General features: G+C 38.7%; 1 protein-coding gene across 3 annotated transcripts in view; it reads left to right on the top strand.

The window, feature by feature from the left end:
- The window catches only part of ephb6 (eph receptor B6), a 49,041-nt gene that overhangs the window by 13,463 nt on the left and 17,471 nt on the right, over positions 1–18,107 (top strand). For 2 of the 3 annotated variants that reach the window (XM_058385914.1, XM_058385859.1), the window contains exons 2-5: positions 5,383–5,447; positions 7,873–8,145; positions 12,101–12,264; positions 12,611–12,906. In XM_058385914.1, the coding sequence (XP_058241897.1) occupies positions 5,383–5,447; positions 7,873–8,145; positions 12,101–12,264; positions 12,611–12,906 (798 nt within the window). Of the gene's footprint in view, positions 1–5,382; positions 5,448–7,872; positions 8,146–8,564; positions 8,647–12,100; positions 12,265–12,610; positions 12,907–18,107 lie in introns of those variants that run through there. The other variant, XM_058385994.1, reaches the window with a different exon arrangement.

Here is an 18,107-nt window from a genome sequence, read left to right as displayed (position 1 = left end):
CTTCAGCATTTTTAAACAATACAATGACCATTAACAGGAAAAGAGTGCCTGAGCAGGGTGTGTGCTAAATTTTCATCGCAGAGAGCTGTTCTTGATTTATTACAGTACACACCAGTGAGTTTGGGTGTAGGAGAGTTAAGGAGGGCCCAAATCCTCTATACAGCTTTCAGACCTTTGCACTGTGGAAAGTCTGTCATCATTGGGAGAATGAGTGCATACAGTAGTGTGGGTTGCATTGCACAATCCAGCCCCAGTCATCTGTACAACGGATTTCACACCGCCTCTGGCAGTCAGCAGAGCTGGATTACACTTTTGAAAATGGAATGAAAATTAAATAAATACTTTTCTGACACTGCTCCATGTGTTAACTTCATAATTCAGAGAGTCAGCAGCATAGCCAGGAATTAAGTTAAGGGCAGGATAAAGAAATTTTCAAATTAAAATCAATGTGTGAGCTTTACAATTATATTGATAGGCTTAATATGCTGATACTGTACATTTTAAGTGGATGTTGACATCTACAGATAATTAATTTTGCCATATTAATTGTTGGAGCTACATTTAACCCTTTTTACCAGTACAATGGCGTTCTTGACATATCAGATATTTTCAATCAATATAAACAAATGAATTATTTTATTGTTTTATTAAGTCTGATAAAGTGAGTGTTGAAACCCTCTGTTGGGAAAACCGTACACAGAATTCTAGTGGTTGAAGGTAACACTATTGCTTATGAGCAAGCACTTCTCATATCTAAGATCAGAAATGGGTTTAATATCACCATTATTTACCTTGAAGATAGAAACATTTATGTGAACAAAACATGAACCATTTTGTTAATTTGGGTTTTTTGGTACTTTTCTATGAATACATTACCCCTAGTAGGCTAGGAACAAAAAAAGAAAAGTATATATTATATATATATATATATATATATATATATATATATATATATATATATATATATATATATATATATATATATATATATATATATATTAAATATATTATATATATTCCGGTCCTCTAAAACCATTCCAATTTCTCATGTGGCCCTTTTTGGAAAAATAATTGCCCACCCCTGGATCAACAGCTAGCTGGATCAACAGAAATGAAGGAAACGCATGCTTCTGACTATTTAATCCTGTTTTTCATGGCTGTAGATAGCTGGCTATAAGAGACATATGTATGTATTTGACATTTGAGAGGTTAAATATGGGATGGTAATGATGACTTTGTCGACCTTTTGTGATCATCCATACACTGCAATTATTGTGCAAAACCTGTTATTTGACACATATATAATCATCTGCATTGGATGTGTGTGTTATGTTAACCACCCTGGAATAAGCATTTGAAAATGTCATAATATTTCAACCGCCCTCTCTACTCACACCGGGTTGTACAGAGTGAAACAACAGAGATTATTGGGATCTGGAAAAAAGATGATTCAAAGCAGGAAAAAAAATGCTGCACCTTAAGAACAGTTCGATTCTCCTGTGATGGCTTAAACTGATCAAGAAAACAGTTTTATTAACATTTACATTATTATTTATAGTGTAATAGTATTACGGTCTAGTGGCTGGATGTGTAGCCCTAAGCAGCTGCATAGGAGTGGCCCTGGAGAGTGTTTAACGCTGTGTTTATATCGGGCTAGCCACAAAAACGCAGTCCCTCTCTCTGACTCACTGTAAGGGACTTGCAGTGTACCCTTTTGGCATTTTCATTCGGCATATTGTTGCCATTTTGTTTGTGTACTGACTTTTCTTCTGACGTTTAAAAATGCCGAAGCCGTCCACAACACTGTATTGTGTCCAGAGCAGTAAAATAATCCCAAGTTATAATATGTTCAATGTCCTGTTCTTTATCAGATCTCACATAACCCGACTCGTCTTGAATTTCAGAATCAGTCTTTTTCACTGTGTCTAATTCTAAAACCAAGCTCTGAAAAAATCCTGTGGATTTGTTTGTTTGTTTGTTTGTGAGGTTCAATATTCCGGTGTTCAACAGTAAAAGAGTCAATCAGACTTGCTAGCTCATCATCAATGATCCATATTTACCACAGGCAAGGTTATATGAATGAATGCTGAGGGATTTAGCTGATTAAATTAAAGGCGCGCACACAGCATGACTTGCAAATCCATATTTACCAGAAGCCCTGCAGCTGAACGATGCTGCTCCATAAATTCCGACAGGACTGCTATAATGTAGTCTGACACAACCTGGGTGTAAGAAAATTGGAGAAGCGGGTGGTAAAGTTTTAGATGGTGCTTGCCAATACTGCAAGGCACAGATCTGGCTCTCAGCAACCTCCAGATGGACTGAACATATTTTAGCTATGAGCTGAAAAACCTTTAGTGAAGCGTAGCCCCAGTGAAGCTACTGAAGCTCGTGCTCCCCCCCCCACCTCCATCCTAAAAATCAAACTGCTCTCAGTGTTTCACTGCCCTTTCCAGCAGCTTTAAGGGTGATTGGGTAAAAAATATGGCCGTTTTACAAATATCCTAAAATATCTACAGAATGAGAGTCAGACAGAGTTAAATGTTATGAAAATAGCACCTATCGTTTCCTTTTAACCCTTTATACCAATACACTGGCTTTCCATATTGCCAGCAGAATTGAAATCAATTTATCAGACATTTTTGATCAGTTAAAACAAATGAAATATTTTAGCACTGCAAGTATAATATAAAATTAGAGAAGATACAGTTGGCTTACAGTGTGAGATGTTTTCATCTTTGTTGGAATAACCTTACACAGAAATTTAGTGGTTGAATTTAACTCCTTCAGATTTTAGGTGCTTTTGAGCAAGCACTTGGGGCATCTCAGAGAACAGAAATAGGTTTGATATCAACATTTACTTTGAAGATAGAAACATTTGCGTGAAAAAAAATTTAACATTTTTGTTTTTTATGGAACTAAGAATATTTTGCTGCTAGTAAGCAAAGTAAAAACAGAACTACTTACAACGACAAATTCTTAAAACACTGAGTGTCTAATTTCATATGAGCTATTAATCACTACTGTGGAGTGTGACATGACAAAGATATTGAAGGCAGAAATGGACACCAACAAAAAAAATTTTTTTATCCCTAGTCTAAATATATTGAAACTTTTCACACACTTAACACTATCCCTTCGGTGGGTCCAGATTTCATATTAAAGCTTTCATATTAAAGATCATGATAGATGGGGTGAAAGGGCTGAGCTAATCTCTACATTTTAGATATCATTTTAAATTATTTTACACGATCTAGTGCCTAGAATTGCTAAATGCAGCTAAGGTCTTTCGAAGTAGAATATCAATCAAAAATCTCATGTATTTAGGTGTTTAATTTTGTTGATATCTGGTGAGTGTGAAGGCCATAGCATATGAGTTACATTATTTTATGCTTTTATGAAACATCTATCATTATTATTATTATTTTATTATTATTATTATTATTATTATTATTATTATTATTATTATTATTATTAAAATTATTATTGTTATTGTTATTGTTATTTTTATTCTTACATCAAAACATGTATTAATATTTACTCAGAGAGAGAAAGAAAGAAAGGAAGAAAGAAAGAAAGAAAGTTTTTTTCCCTTTCATTTTTCGGTTTCTATATTCACCATATTTCTGTGTAGGCTGTTTAGCAAGACATCCTAGCTAACTTGGCTGACTAACAAGCTTATTTTAGCTACCACACTCTAAAACAATAACAAATGAGTAGTTAACACCAACTAGCATGTAAGACCAAACTTTTCTGGAACACTGACAAAGCATGAGACAACATACTCATGACTAAGCACTCCAATATGTCATTATAGCCCTAGACCATCATCATACTAATATTGCTATATAATATTCCACTGTATAGATCAATCTCAGGTGTATGTTATGACTCCAGATGTTAGGGTAGAAAGTGCAACATTTAGGAAATAATAATAGCTTGTGTGTGTGTGTGTGTGTGTGTGTGTCAGAATTAGAGCAAAATAATTGAAGTTAACAAATTCAGTTTACCCAAATTTACCCAAATATTCCTCATAAAAAAGGCTTTATTGCTTGACAGTAGTTACGGGGTAGATTTATACAGAATTGTGTGAGGGATAAATGAAAGCAAAATCTAAATGGAAATGATAATCTTTCACTAATAAAAGCTAGTTAAATCGAATTAAGTTTAAATGATTATTTGCATTAATAATTGCTGATGCTGATGTGGTGGCAAAAGAAATTCTAGAAAACCATGCTAAACTATGGATTCTGTGAGTCTCAGTACTTATTGTAGTGATGCTGAATACACTGGGGAAAAAAAGCTTATTTGAATTTACTTCAGTGAAATTAGTGTATTGTGATTTACCTGAGTAACATTAACACAATCAGCTTTTGTACATCCAACAGTTTGCAAACAACAGACACATTCTTTGCCTACTGTTACACTATTCCCATCTAAATTGCCTAAATGTGCAATATTATAGTTATATATACTATAATTATACTATAGTTATACTTTCCATTAGTGTAACCCTCGCTCTACAGCATTCAGTCTTGTCATTACAAACTTGTTTAAATTTAGTATAAGCAATAAAGTCATGTGTTGTTGAGAAACATTATATTTTAATGTAAACTATACTTTTTTTTTTAACACATATTCCATTTTATTCAGCGTGCTCACTAAAACAGGTATTGAACTCACTCATCACTCAGTTTTATGCTTTGTGAGCTTCTCTAGACTAGCATTCTCACTCAAGCTTTTTATGGCATAGACCGGACTGTATGCACAGCACAAGCAGTGTTTATTAAAAGGCTGCTTTACACAACAGGAGCATCGACTCACCCCTGAAGTGAAAAAATATGTTGCTTTAAAGAAACATGAAACATCAAAGTTTTAACCAGTGAATTACAGAAATAATTTATTTGTAAACAATGTGGCAGGTTTCATGTATAAAATAATCTCACTTTCGTTCTGTCTGGCACTTTATAACAGTCAGTCTTAAATATTTCATGTTAGAGAAGGTGTAATTTACTGCATATGATATATACTCAATGGCCACTTTAAAAGGAACATTATTGAGGCATTATTCAATGAGCCAATCATGTGTCAGCCTTCGTGGCAGTTTGATCATTCTGCTGTTTCCATATGCAAAGGCACTGAGCCATTTTGGTGTTCAGTGTGAACATTAATTGATGCCCTGTGAACCATCTCTGCATAACTTTAACTGCATGTGTACAGGTGTCCCTATTAAAGTGACATTAAAGTGAGTGTATATAGAACAGTGTACTGTATAGATGTGTATTCATTTGTCTGTATGCGTCAGTGTAATGGTTACCATTTCTGTAGCAGTTTTTTCTGTTTCACTTACATTTTTTGAACACTTCTCTTTCTCTCTCTGAGTGATGCTGCTGGACACGACTGAGTCCACCTCTGAACTTGGCTGGACAACTTATCCTGATACTGGGGTGAGTGTATAAGCAGTGTGTATCTCTCTCTCTCTTTCTCTCTCTCTCTCTCTCTCTCTCTCTCTTTCTCTCTCTCTCTCCTTTTCTTTCTGTATGTGTGTGTGTGTGTGTGTGTGATTCCATGATTTCCTACAATGAATCACTCACTCTTGAAAGGGTAAAGCCATTTTGCAAATTCTTTCTACAATTAGTGGCATATAGCATAAGCTTTCTCATAACTAGCACTTTTATTCTTCAAAATTCAGGGTCAGGGGAAAAATGACTAAAAAAGCAATTTAAAATCGAATTAAGATGATCTTGTTAAAGAAAAGACATTGTGTACATTTAATAGAGGGCTGTGATCTTTCACGGTCATTGCTTCTTGAAATTTTGTCCTATTTATCTCATAGGGAATCGATGTGATATGAGACAAAAATCCTTGCATAAATGAATACTCAGCATGTGAAGTATATGTATGTATAGGATGTGTGTGTGTGTGTGTGTGTGTGGCTATTGGGATCATTAAGGGGATATTGCTGGTGTTAACAGTTCACATTGTGACTCAGATTTGCTGATGTGACCCAGGGCTCAGACAGCGCGAGGGAGGAATAAAGATGTAGGGAGAGAGACATGAGTTTATTATTAACCTTTATTACTCACAGCCTCTTCAGTCGTTCCTCTCTAAGGGATCTGTCTTTCTTCTGTCAGTCTCTCTCTGTCTCTTTCTCCTTTTGTTTGAGTTGCAGTATGTTATACTGGTGATGCCAATAGACCAGTCAGATATGCTGCCTTCATGCCCTGGAGCATCTTAGTGACTGAACAACAGATGAGTGCACTACTCATCTCTCTCTCTCTTTCTCTCTCTCTCTCTCCTACTGATCCACTCTCATATGATTATTTAGTTTCACATACTACATACACCACATACAACATTAAGCCTTTTTCATTGCTTCGTTTTCTCCCTCTAATCCTTTTTTCTCGCCCGTCTCTTTCCATCTCTTTTGTTGTTTGTTCTGCAGCCTGTTAATCTATCCATCTGTGCTTTTATATAATCCCCTCCTCGATTCTCTCACCCCCCTCTCAATCTGCCTACTTGTTTTTTAACACCCGTTCTCCCGTTCGAGCTGCCAGTCTCTATCTCCTCATCCCCTCTTCTGTCCCTCAGCATTCATTTGAATCAATCACACATCTCTGTCTTGTTGGCGTCCCTCTCTCTTCCATTTGTCCGTCCTTCAGATCGCTCTCTCTCTCTCATGTGCCAGTTGTTCCCTGTCTCTGTGTGATTGTGTCTGTGTGATAGTTGTCCTGAAGAGATTTGGTGCATTTTCTGGGAATTTCAGATCAGATTACATCATATCACTTTAAGTGGGACTCAGGTTGAGTCATTTCTCTGATCCAGTCTGTTATTTCTACCCAAGAAAACTGACAAATGTATATTTTTGTAATGACAAATGAATCACCCTTACAACAACAAAGATTTTCTTTTTCTCACTGTATTTTTCTTCTGTGTGAGGAAATCAATAATAGTGATTGTTTGGCCATATTTCCTGAGACAAAATAAGGTGTAAGATTTACAGTGTTGGCACATGTGAAGGTGGCAGAAATATTTTTGGTATTTCCATCATCAGGGCAGGTGGCAATCTGGTGAAGATCTGTGTAAATGTAAAAAAAAAAAAAAAAAAAGGAAGAAAAAAGAAAAAAAAGAAAAGGTTTCATTATAATTTATTAGATTTTACTTGTACATTTCATTTAAATAATTTAGCAAACACACTGACTAAACTTACATCAAATGTTTCTTCAGTCCTATGCAATTTTATGGGTGTTTTCTCATGTATGAGCCTCTAGGACTATATTTTAATGATTTACACCAATCAGGCATAACCTTAAAACCACTGACAGGTGAAGTGAATAACACTGACTATCTCACTGCCACCTGTCATGAGGTGAGATACATTAGGCAGCAACTGAATTGTCTGTTCTCAAAGTTGACGTGTTGGAAGCAGGAAAAATGGACAAGTGTAAGGGTCTGAGTGACTTTGACAAGGGCCAAATTGTGATGGCTAGACGACTGTGTCAGGGCATCTCCGAAACAACTGGTGTTATGAGGTGTTCCTGGTATGCAGTGGTTAGTCACTGTAGCTGAAAATGCATGTGTGTGTAGAAAATAACCAGAAACCTGTCAATTTATCCTTTGCTAGTGTGAACATAGAGGAATCTTGGGTCACACTGTGTTGAAAATTACATCATCACTGCTTGTTATACGGCTCCACCCACATCAGATATCAGACATGTTCATTTCTAAACATAAAAAATTGCAACTGGGGGAAAAAAAATGACTTCCAACCATATTAGTGATACACTGGCATTAAAGCATCTTGTACAAAAACAGATCCCTGTGATTTTTTTTTTAATGAAAGTGAAATTTTACATCCATTCCTGTTTTTAGTGGGATGAAGTGAGCGTGCTTGATGACAAGGGCAAGCTTATCCGCACCTTTGAGGTATGCAACGTCAATCAAAACCAACGCCTCCATGACAACTGGTTGGCCACGCCCTTCCTGTACAGCCATTCGGCTCCTCGGATCTTCGTCACGCTACACTTTTCCGTACGTGACTGTGCCAGTCTGCGCTCACCTTCACCGACCTGCAGGGAGACACTCACGCTTTACTACAGACAGGCTGACTCTCAGAGAGAGCTGGAGAGGACCTGGAGCGCAGAGGTGAGAGCCACAGGACTACATGTCTTCAACATTATGTATACAAATGGAGATGAATCCTGATAAGTGAATGCCATATAGGGTGACAGAGAAGCTTGTTGTGCATCATCAGATAATGAACCATAGACTTTGGTAGGCTGAATGCACACTCACACACAATCAATTGCCACTTTATAAGACACTCAGTTCCTGAATTGGCACAGTTGGAAGAAGGAGAGGTAATGATTTTAAATTGGAAGTCCATTTATTTTTCACACAAAACACAATTCAGACCAGAGACAAAAGACCATCTTGTTTTGACAGACAGACCACTATCTATAATGCAAAATTCTGTATAATCTAAATCTGATCATTTTAACAGCTATGTTTAAAATTAGGTGCATTTTTGTCAGGGACTTTAGTTTTTTTTTTTTTTTTTTTAGCTGTGTTCAGTTTATCAACCACACCTCTCTATTCCAACCATCAGAGGGAACGGACCACTTCAGGACCACTTCAGGACCGCCCGTGGGTGGTTATCCATTGACAGCACAGTTGTGACACTGACATGGCGATGGCATCTTAGTATGTGTGTGGCACCAGTACAAACGCCAGGAATGTTAAACACCTCAGTGTTACTGCTATGCTGAGAACAAAGTGCAGTTTTTTAGTGACTGTACCTGATAAAAATGGGCAGTTGAGTAAATTAGTGCTTCCTAACTTGCATTTCTTTTGCATTATTCTCTGGCTAAAACTGGCATCTCTGAGTATTTGAAAACGTGTTGTTTTTGGCGTCTTGTTCAGCACTCCCACACACACTGACATAAAACAACTCTCAGCCTGGCTTAGAGTCTTTTTGTGTGAGTTACAGCCAAGAATAAGAGTGATCCAAGGGAGGGGTTGTTGTCTGGATAGTTTCATCTCCATGCTTTTCTGATGTTTGTAAAATTGTATGAACTTGATTTCCCGTTACACATTAGCTATGGGACAGACCAGCTAAGATCATGCCTCTTTTCTCTCTTCTTATGGAGTTCTTGTTTGAGAATATCACAGAGTCTGAGATATGTTAACACTTTTAGATGCTTTCAGAGGAGACTGAAAATCAGTAAAGCATTTAATCAGTCTAATAAATGCCTTACTACTTGGTAACATGCAAATGATTTTTTTAATTTTATTTTTTTCTCTGTTATTTTTTCCAATTCATACCCACTATAATATAATCTAAAACATAATATAACTCTTGCAAATATCAAGCCATTTAACAACCAGGGACAGGGGCAGGCACATGCTTGTGCACATGCTGAGACATGATGCTTTTACAGTCTTTTTTTAACTGCTGCTCATGCAGCATCACAGGGCAGTGTAACACACTCGGAGGAAAGAGTTATCCCTATTCCACATGAATGAGCTCACAGATGCCAGCAATTGGCTAGTGTCGTTCTTATTGACAGGAAAGGGAAAGTATGCCATCCCTCTCACCCTGAGAGCAGAGCCAATCCTGCTCTCTTGGCTCAGGACCATGGATAGCTATGGCATCGTCAATAGATTGAGATGCTTTACTATTCCACCATGTTGGAGGCTAGCAATCCATCCATCCATTTTCTATACCCGCTTTATTCCTAATTAGGGTCACCTGTAAAACAAGTGACGGTCAAATCCAGGAAGTATAACACATGGACCTCATGATTGCGTGGCTGGTTTCATATGTCTTGAAATAAATGTTATAAATGTTATAGGTTTTGCTCTTCTTAGTAGAGCGAGAAATAGCAAATGTATGGAAATATGAAATGAGTAAATTGAGGTAATATCTGGTCAGAATTACAAGTTAGAAGGTATCTTTCCATTGAAGTAATGAGAGGATTAGAAGGTTCAGAGCTCATAGCATTACTCCCAGTCCATATGATCAAATTAGCCACACCTTTCTTTTATTGAACTATTTGAACACTAATATACAGTATAGCTCAATCTCTAGTGATATAATTACTAAATTAAATGTATTATTTCATTTCTAATTAGTACCAATGCAACACCCCATCAAGTAATGGCAACTGTGTGCATCCACGACACTGACTCATGCTCCTCAAGGGGAGGAGATGGTATCTTTGCTCCAATCTGCAATGAAAGTTGAGATGTATTTGTCTGCCATTCGGTTCGATCCACTGTGCTAGTGTGTTCTCCAATCACTAAAGAGGTATCCTCACTCAAGAGTGCATCCCAAGGCCAGAGGAAATGGAGGCTACAGAATTACCAAAATAGATAGCCTACATTTACTGAATTTCCAAATCCACTTGTTCACATCAAACTCGGATCTAATTCTGTAGAATAATAAGTCAGTGAAAATTAACATGCTTAAAGCATAAAGTTTTTGGATTGTCTTTTTTTATTGACAGTTCTACAGTTTGCTAAGTTTAGACTTAGCTCATGGGACATGGCATTTGATGTAGCTGTCCTACACCAATTTAAAATGCAAAGGAAACCCCAGCATTATGAGAGGGGATCTGGAGAGTGATAATCAGGGAGTTGGACTCCTGCACTGAGACGCAAAATGCTCTCACTTTTATTTTGGCACATCCCACGATACCTTTAACACACACTCCAAATATTATCTTTGCATGCATTCTATTCTTGCTCTTGTTCTCTTAGGATCAGCTAATGCAGTTAACACATTTATGTGTTAATCTCTGGTGTTGTGCTGTAGACTTTATAATATTCCTTTCTGCACCAGTTCATTAACAGGAACAAGATGTCTATATTGCTCTGGACATATACGTTTTTATTAAACAATGTAGACTTAAACCTATGCTAGTTTTCATAACAACAGTTGAGTTGGCGGAACCAATCTACATGCCCACACACACACACAGTCACAAATGAATAACTGAAAACACAACAGAACTAAGAAAACACTTAATATCCCGAAACATTTAATAACACAACAAACCCAGGCCTTAAAGCTAACACAGGAGGAAACATTGAAAACAACATCCATAACACTGAACAGTAAATCTATTTACAGTTGCTGTGGGCCATAAGCAATGGCACCTTACATTGAAATACAAACGTTTTGAAAACAGGGATTAATAAGTCTCACTTATCCTTATGAATACCGGCAAGGAACATAGAAAAAAATCACATCAAAACATTTGGAGGGGGCAACATGATAGTACAGTGGGTAGAAAATGGCTAGGATAAATTTTATTAGTTTAATACTTAAACAATGTACAATTGTCATGAAGCAGCTTTAAGTGAAATATATAAATTCTGGATAGAAATTATAAACATTTAAACATTTATCCCTAATGAGCAAACCAGAGGCAACAGTAGCAAGGAAAAATTTCCTGAGACAATATTAGGAAGAAACCTTGAGAGGAAACAAACTCCAAAGGAAATCTTATCTGGTTCTGTAATTGTAGTTTTAACATGAAGCCTATCTTGTTGACATTGGCAGCGGTTTATTGATAGAGACTTGAGTGCGAAACTGTTTGTGACAATTACAGACCCAAAGCCATCTACATGGTTTCTATGTGGTACTATCCACAGTAATCCTGCGTATCTTGATGCTGTCCATATGGGGCATCCTCAGCAGCAGCGAGTGCTACTCCAAGTGATGAGAACTCCAACCAGAAGTAGGGCATAAGGATGGATTAAGGCAGGTCCGGAGAGCAGAAGTGGGCAGGATCAGTGGTATCTCAGGAGCAGCATGTGTAGCCCGACAGAGAGAGAGAGAGTGTGTGAGAGAGAGAGAGAGAGAGAGAGAGAGAGAGAGAGAGGTGTATGGGATAGGCTCCAGACCCACTACACTCCTGACCATGATGAAGCAGTTGCTGGATGTGAATAAATGAACATTTCAAAACTTGTGTTTTTGCCAAACTGCAGCTTAAACCCAGTACTCTTTGGTATGTGCTCAAATTTCCCTCCCTCCCTCCCTCCCTCCCTCCCTCCCTCACTCTCTCTCTCTCTCTCTCTCTCTGTCCTTCTTTAGCCTTCCAGTGGCGAGACAAGAGAGGGTTGGATGAAGATAGACACCATCGCAGCAGACAAGAGTTTTAGTCGTGTAGAGCCAAGTCTTCCTCACCAGTACAAACCAGACCGGATGCGGCGCATCAACGTCAAGACACGCAGCTTTGGCCCTCTGACACGTCGCGGGTACTATTCCCTTTAACCTTTTCACGGTCACCTTCATACAACTGCGTGGTCCAATGCTGATATGTGATGGATCACTGTTCCGAGATGAAATTAAGCTCTGTATGGTTCAGCCGGCTCTGTGTGTCTGCACAGCCAAAGCAATTCAACTGAGTAAATATCAGTGTGTTCCAGTGCTAATATTTGCAGGAAAGAAAGTCTGGTTAGAGAGAAAACAGACAACGGGAATTAGTCAGTCCACATTAGCTTGTTTTCTTCTGCTCTGGATGACAGCTGAGCATGCAGTGTATGACATTTTTCACCTTCTTTCATCCCTCTTTCTCATTCTCTCTCTGTCTCTGTCTTTCAGATTTGTGCTGGCTATAGTAGACAGTGGAGCATGTGTGTCACTCATGGGCGTGTCCATATTTTATCGCCGCTGTCCAGCAACAACGTTGTACCTGGCCTCCTATATGGCCACGCCCTCAGGGGCAGAGCCTTCAGCTCTGGTGCCAGTGACTGGGACTTGTGTACCTCACAGTCAATCACAGGGCGGGACGGCTCCCCGGATGCACTGTAATGCAGAGGGTGAATGGATGGTGCCTGTAGGAGGCTGCACATGTGACGCAGGACACGAACCAAATCACAATGGCTCTTCCTGCCTTGGTGAGTTTTGTAATGCTGTACTGAGATGTTATATGAAATAGGTCTCAAGCATGATATCAACATATGTCTAAGTTGTGGGACTATTTACATGTACATTCATCCATCTGCTTTTATCCGAAGTGATTTATATCATACCTTCTAAGTCTATACCTGAGAGTTAAGGTTGTTGAACGGTGGAATCAGTGCCTTTGAGTCAACACTGGGATTCAGAGCTCATGATATTTACAGTATTTATAGCATACAACCGTAACCACTGAACCATCACTGCCTGTAAGATATGCCTGTCAGTACAATCACTGAACCAACCAATCTCCAGGGCCAACAACATCCATCTGTGGTTTTCATGCCGCTGAACAAATCCCATCAATTGGACATAAAAATCCATCCAATAAAAACAGGATCAAACTGATCTATATACAAAAGACTAATGAAGGCAAAAGGATGAACCAGGTCAAGGTAACCCCAAGCATATTACACATCCCAAACTTTTTAAACTATTATACATATTATGGGAATATTACTCTTAACCCTAACTGTTTCCTTTTGTCCACACCAATAGAGCATAAGCGTATTGTATGTCTTCGTTGTGTCAGTGTGGCTCTGAATCAATAGTCCATGCGCCCTCCTGTCACTGTAATTATAATCTTGGCTTGATGGACAGAAGACGGTGTGTATGTCTGCGTTTGTGTGTGTTATTACAGTGGACAGTGTGTGTAGGGGGGGAGTCAGTTGCACAGATTTGTTCATGGACAAAAGAGACCATCTGCAGCACGCAGTGTTCTTTTATGCTGTGTGTATCTGTGAGTGCATGTGCCAGTCTATAAATGTGTGTGTCACTGCACTGTTTGTGTGTGTTTTTGTGGCAACCTGTACATTTTTTGTGTCACTGCACAATACACGTGAGCTTTTACTGAAATTGTGTATATAAAATTTGTGTGTGTGTGTGCATCATTCTCTCCCTTGAACACTTGTGTATGTGTGTGTAGGCAGTTGATGTAAGTGTTCACAAAGTGACGCTTTGTGTTTTTACTTAAAGAGAAAGTGTGTGAGAGAGAGAGAGAGAGAGAGAGAGAGAGCAAGAGAGAGATAAAAAGAAAGAGAAGCAGCAACAAGTGCTCGTCCTCCTAGAGGAGCAGCAACGAACGGTGGAGCTTAATTCCAGGGAAGATGGCAGAAACTCAGAGGAGAACATATCTTGGATAGAAGAGGAAAGAAAAGAGAGTGAGAGAGCAGAGGAAAAGAGCAGGGCGTGACACATTTAGGTCACACTGATGCATTGGCCACTCAACTGTGAACAAGTGACAGAAAGTGCAGGGGAAGGGGTCCAACATACAGTAGAGTGAGTGGACACAAGTTAATGACGCAAGACTTAAGCTAGAGTAAATCCTCGACAAAGATTGATAAAAGGTATGGGAACGACTGAGGTTGTGCCTGGTATAAAAACACTGGAGGATATAATAAAGTGTGAAAAGTCAACATGACATTAAATTCACAGTGAGTAACAAGGGCCTGAAATGTTACCTCTGCAAGCTGTTCCATGTCGAGGGAGCAGAAAACAGCTGCCTATCTCAGTCCACACACTCATAAGAACAGTGTTCTGAAGCTATAAATCATAAGTTGCATCTTTTCTTGACATACTGTAATACCAACTTTTCTAATTGTTTTAGCATCTCTCTCTCTCTCTCTCTCTCTCTCACTCTCTCTCTCACTCTCTCTCATTTACTTTCTCTCATTGATGTTCAGTCACACATACAAGCTCAGAGAAACAGAGATCAGAGAGTTTGTGGATCAAATGATCCACAAATGTTGGGCAGCCATACAAAAAACACAAACATGGACATTTGGGCAGACTGAACACACACATGCTATATCTTTCTTTGCCTCTGATCATTTAGCCCTGTTCTACACTGCATGCAGAAAAGCCATATATAATGACATTGAATCATATTATATAGATTTACATATAGATTCCTGCAGTTTTCTTGTGATAAATAATACAACATGATGTTCTCTGTTCAGCTTCCTTGAGGCAATATTTTATAAGGAGTATAAGTGCACCATGAATATAAATCCATCCATATATTTTCTGAAGTGTTATCTTACACAGGGTTGTGGGGAGGCTGGAGTCCCAGGGTACTTGGAGCACAAGGCAGGGGACACCATGGACACACATACACTCACATGGCCATTCACACACTACATACAATTTAAAGATGCCAATCAGCCTATTACAAGTACCCAGAGGAAACCCAGGGCGAACATGCAAACTCCACACAGGGTGGAGGTGGGCGGGAATCACAACCTCGGAGGTGTAAGGCAAATGTGTTAACCACTAAACATCTTCCTCCACACAATGAATATACATAACAATCTTAATGATATAATAGTCTCATTGATGGAACCTGACTTTAAAGCAGCAGAATATCTACAGTGCATGTGGCCTAGTTCACTGCCTTTTTGGTATCAAAAGAGAAAATTTCAGCTTTCATCTTTGTTTTGTGTTTAAGTCACATGATCACTGTCCAGCTCAGTCTGCTAGATGATGGGATTTGTTGTCAAGGTAGTGAGCAGAAACAGAAAGAACAAACAAGGAGCAATGAACATCAGCCAACTTGCTCTAATGACAACATAAACTTCTATTGTATAACAATAAAAGATTAAGTAAGAAATAATACACATCAGGGTGTGCCGTGTTAGTACAATAGTTGATTGTTCCTTTTATACCACAGCAATTTAACAACAATTTGATTTTTTTTTCCATATATTAAAGAATTATTAAGGATTATGTTGAACCATTATGTTTAAGTTGTTGATCTTTCGGCTGCTCCCTACATGTGTGAAGGGTCGCCACAGTGGACCAACTGGTCCGCACAACAACTTGACACAGGTTTTTACACCGGATGCCCTTCCAGACTCAACCCTCCCATTTTTATCCGGGCTTGGGACTGCCACTGCATCCAGTGGCTGGGGTTTGGGCACTGCCCATGGTAGGGTAGAAACCTACCACCGAGCCACCAGTGCCCTATTTAACCATTTATAGTAAGATTTCATTTTGTGGAATGTTTTATACCACGATCAATTGAAAGATATGAAGAAGTAAATTATTGTGTAACATTACTGGTGATCCAAATAGATTGTAAGTGTGTCATAATAAATATAAAATGTACAAATACAAAAATCCCCCCTTGGACTAGTTAGTAATAGCCAATTATTGCCATTTGACCGAGAGAGCAGATCACAGGTAGCTCTTAAAGATGAGATGCACTGCTCAGCAGACTGCTTTGCATTGCTGGTGAGAGAGGAAGAATAAAAATGAAAAGAAAATTTGGATAAGGAGGTGTGATCTAACTAACAGCACTCCAAATATATTATAGCTAGCTGGCTAATTCATTGCAATAACATCAAATTAAAGACACTTCAAATATATTAGCTAGCTGGCTAATTCAATAACATCTAATTAATGACACTTCAAATATATTAGCTAGCTAGTTAATTCATTGTAATACTATCTAATTAATGACACTTCAAATATATTAGCTAGCTAGCTAATTCATTGCAATAACATCTATTTAACGACACTCCACATATGTTGTAGCTAGATGACTAATTCATTGCAATAACTATCAACATAGCAAGTTATCGAAAACCCTTTATTATCAACAACAGCAGCGTTGTTCACACTGGACGTTGTGCAAAGGAGATCAGACTTTCCCTTTCTCTTGCCTGCACTACCATGGCGTGTTAAAATATCACAATAAACGATGTGTTTAAGTTACATTTGGACTGTTATTACACTCTGTGTAATTTCTTTCAATGAAACAATCATTTGATCATTGCTCCCAATGTTCAACGCCCATGGAAACAAGTAAGCGCATGTGAACACTGACGTTATAGCAGATACAAACATTCATCCCCTTGGCAACCTCTCTTTTTTCCTTCTACTGAAGTTGATAATAGAAAATACAAATACAGCTCTGTCCTGTATACTGAGTGACAGTGAGTGAGACGAAGTGATAGACTTCCTTTAGACTTCCTTTAGAGTTTGAGGTGAGTTACCATGCTTGAAACTCCTTATATACATGTTCAATATGTGCATGTATTTTAAAAAAAAACATTTGCTTATTATTAAGCTTAAATTATTAAAGCATTTGGCATACGGGAATTTAAACAGAACCAATAAGATATAAGAACAAGGATATTTATTCCAAAATAGATTCAGCCATGCTGTTATTAAAAAGCACCATCTTCTCATAAGTAGTTGTAAACATATACTCAGTACAACAATATAGTCATTATTGATACATCACCGTGGAATGCTGGCCTTTCGACAAAACTGGATTTGGTTGCTTTGTGCTAAGTATAACCTTAAACAAGTCTCGTCTATGGAGGATCTCATCATACAGGACTTAAAGGATCTGCTGCTAACATCTTGGTGTCAGATACCACAGCATACCTTCAGGGATCTAGTGGAGTCTATGCCTTGATGGGTCAGTGCTGTTTTGACAGCAAAAGTGGAACTAAAACAATATTAGGCAGGTGGTCATAATGTTATGGCTGATTGGTGTATATATACAATTTTTGCTTTGTGGCATGGCGCATTGTCCTGCTGAAAGAGGCCACAGCCATCAGGGAATACCATTTCCATGAAAGGGTGTGCATGGTCTGCAATAATGCTTAGGTAGGTGGTACTTCTCAAAGTAACATCCACATGGATGGCAGGACCCAAGGTTTCCCAGCAGAACATTGCCCAAAGGACTGGCTTTACACTGCCTCCGCCAGCTTGACTTCTTCCCATAAAGCGTGGTGCCATGTGTTCCCCAGGTAAGCAATGCACACACACGGCCATCCACATGATGTAAAAGAAAACATGATTCATCAGACCAGGCCAATTTCTTCCACTGCTCCGTGGTCCAGTTCTAATGCTCACTTGCCCATTGTTGGTGCTTTCGGCGGTGCACAGGGGTCAGCATGGGCACCTTGACTGGTCTGCGGCTATGCAGCCCCATACGCAAGAAACTGAGATGCACTGTGTATTCTGACACCTTTCTATCAGAACCAGCATTAGCTTCTTAATTAATTAACCAGTTAATGCTGGTTCTGGCTCTTAGAGCAACAGTAGCTCGTCTGTTGGATCAGACCACACTGGCCAGCCTTCACTCCCCACGTGCATCAGTGAGCCTTGGCCGCCCGTGACCCTGTCG

This window comes from Hemibagrus wyckioides, linkage group LG01 (genome assembly GCF_019097595.1).
Source record: "Hemibagrus wyckioides isolate EC202008001 linkage group LG01, SWU_Hwy_1.0, whole genome shotgun sequence".
NCBI classification, from domain to species: domain Eukaryota; kingdom Metazoa; phylum Chordata; class Actinopteri; order Siluriformes; family Bagridae; genus Hemibagrus; species Hemibagrus wyckioides.
This window is presented reverse-complemented; position numbering and strand designations above follow the sequence as displayed.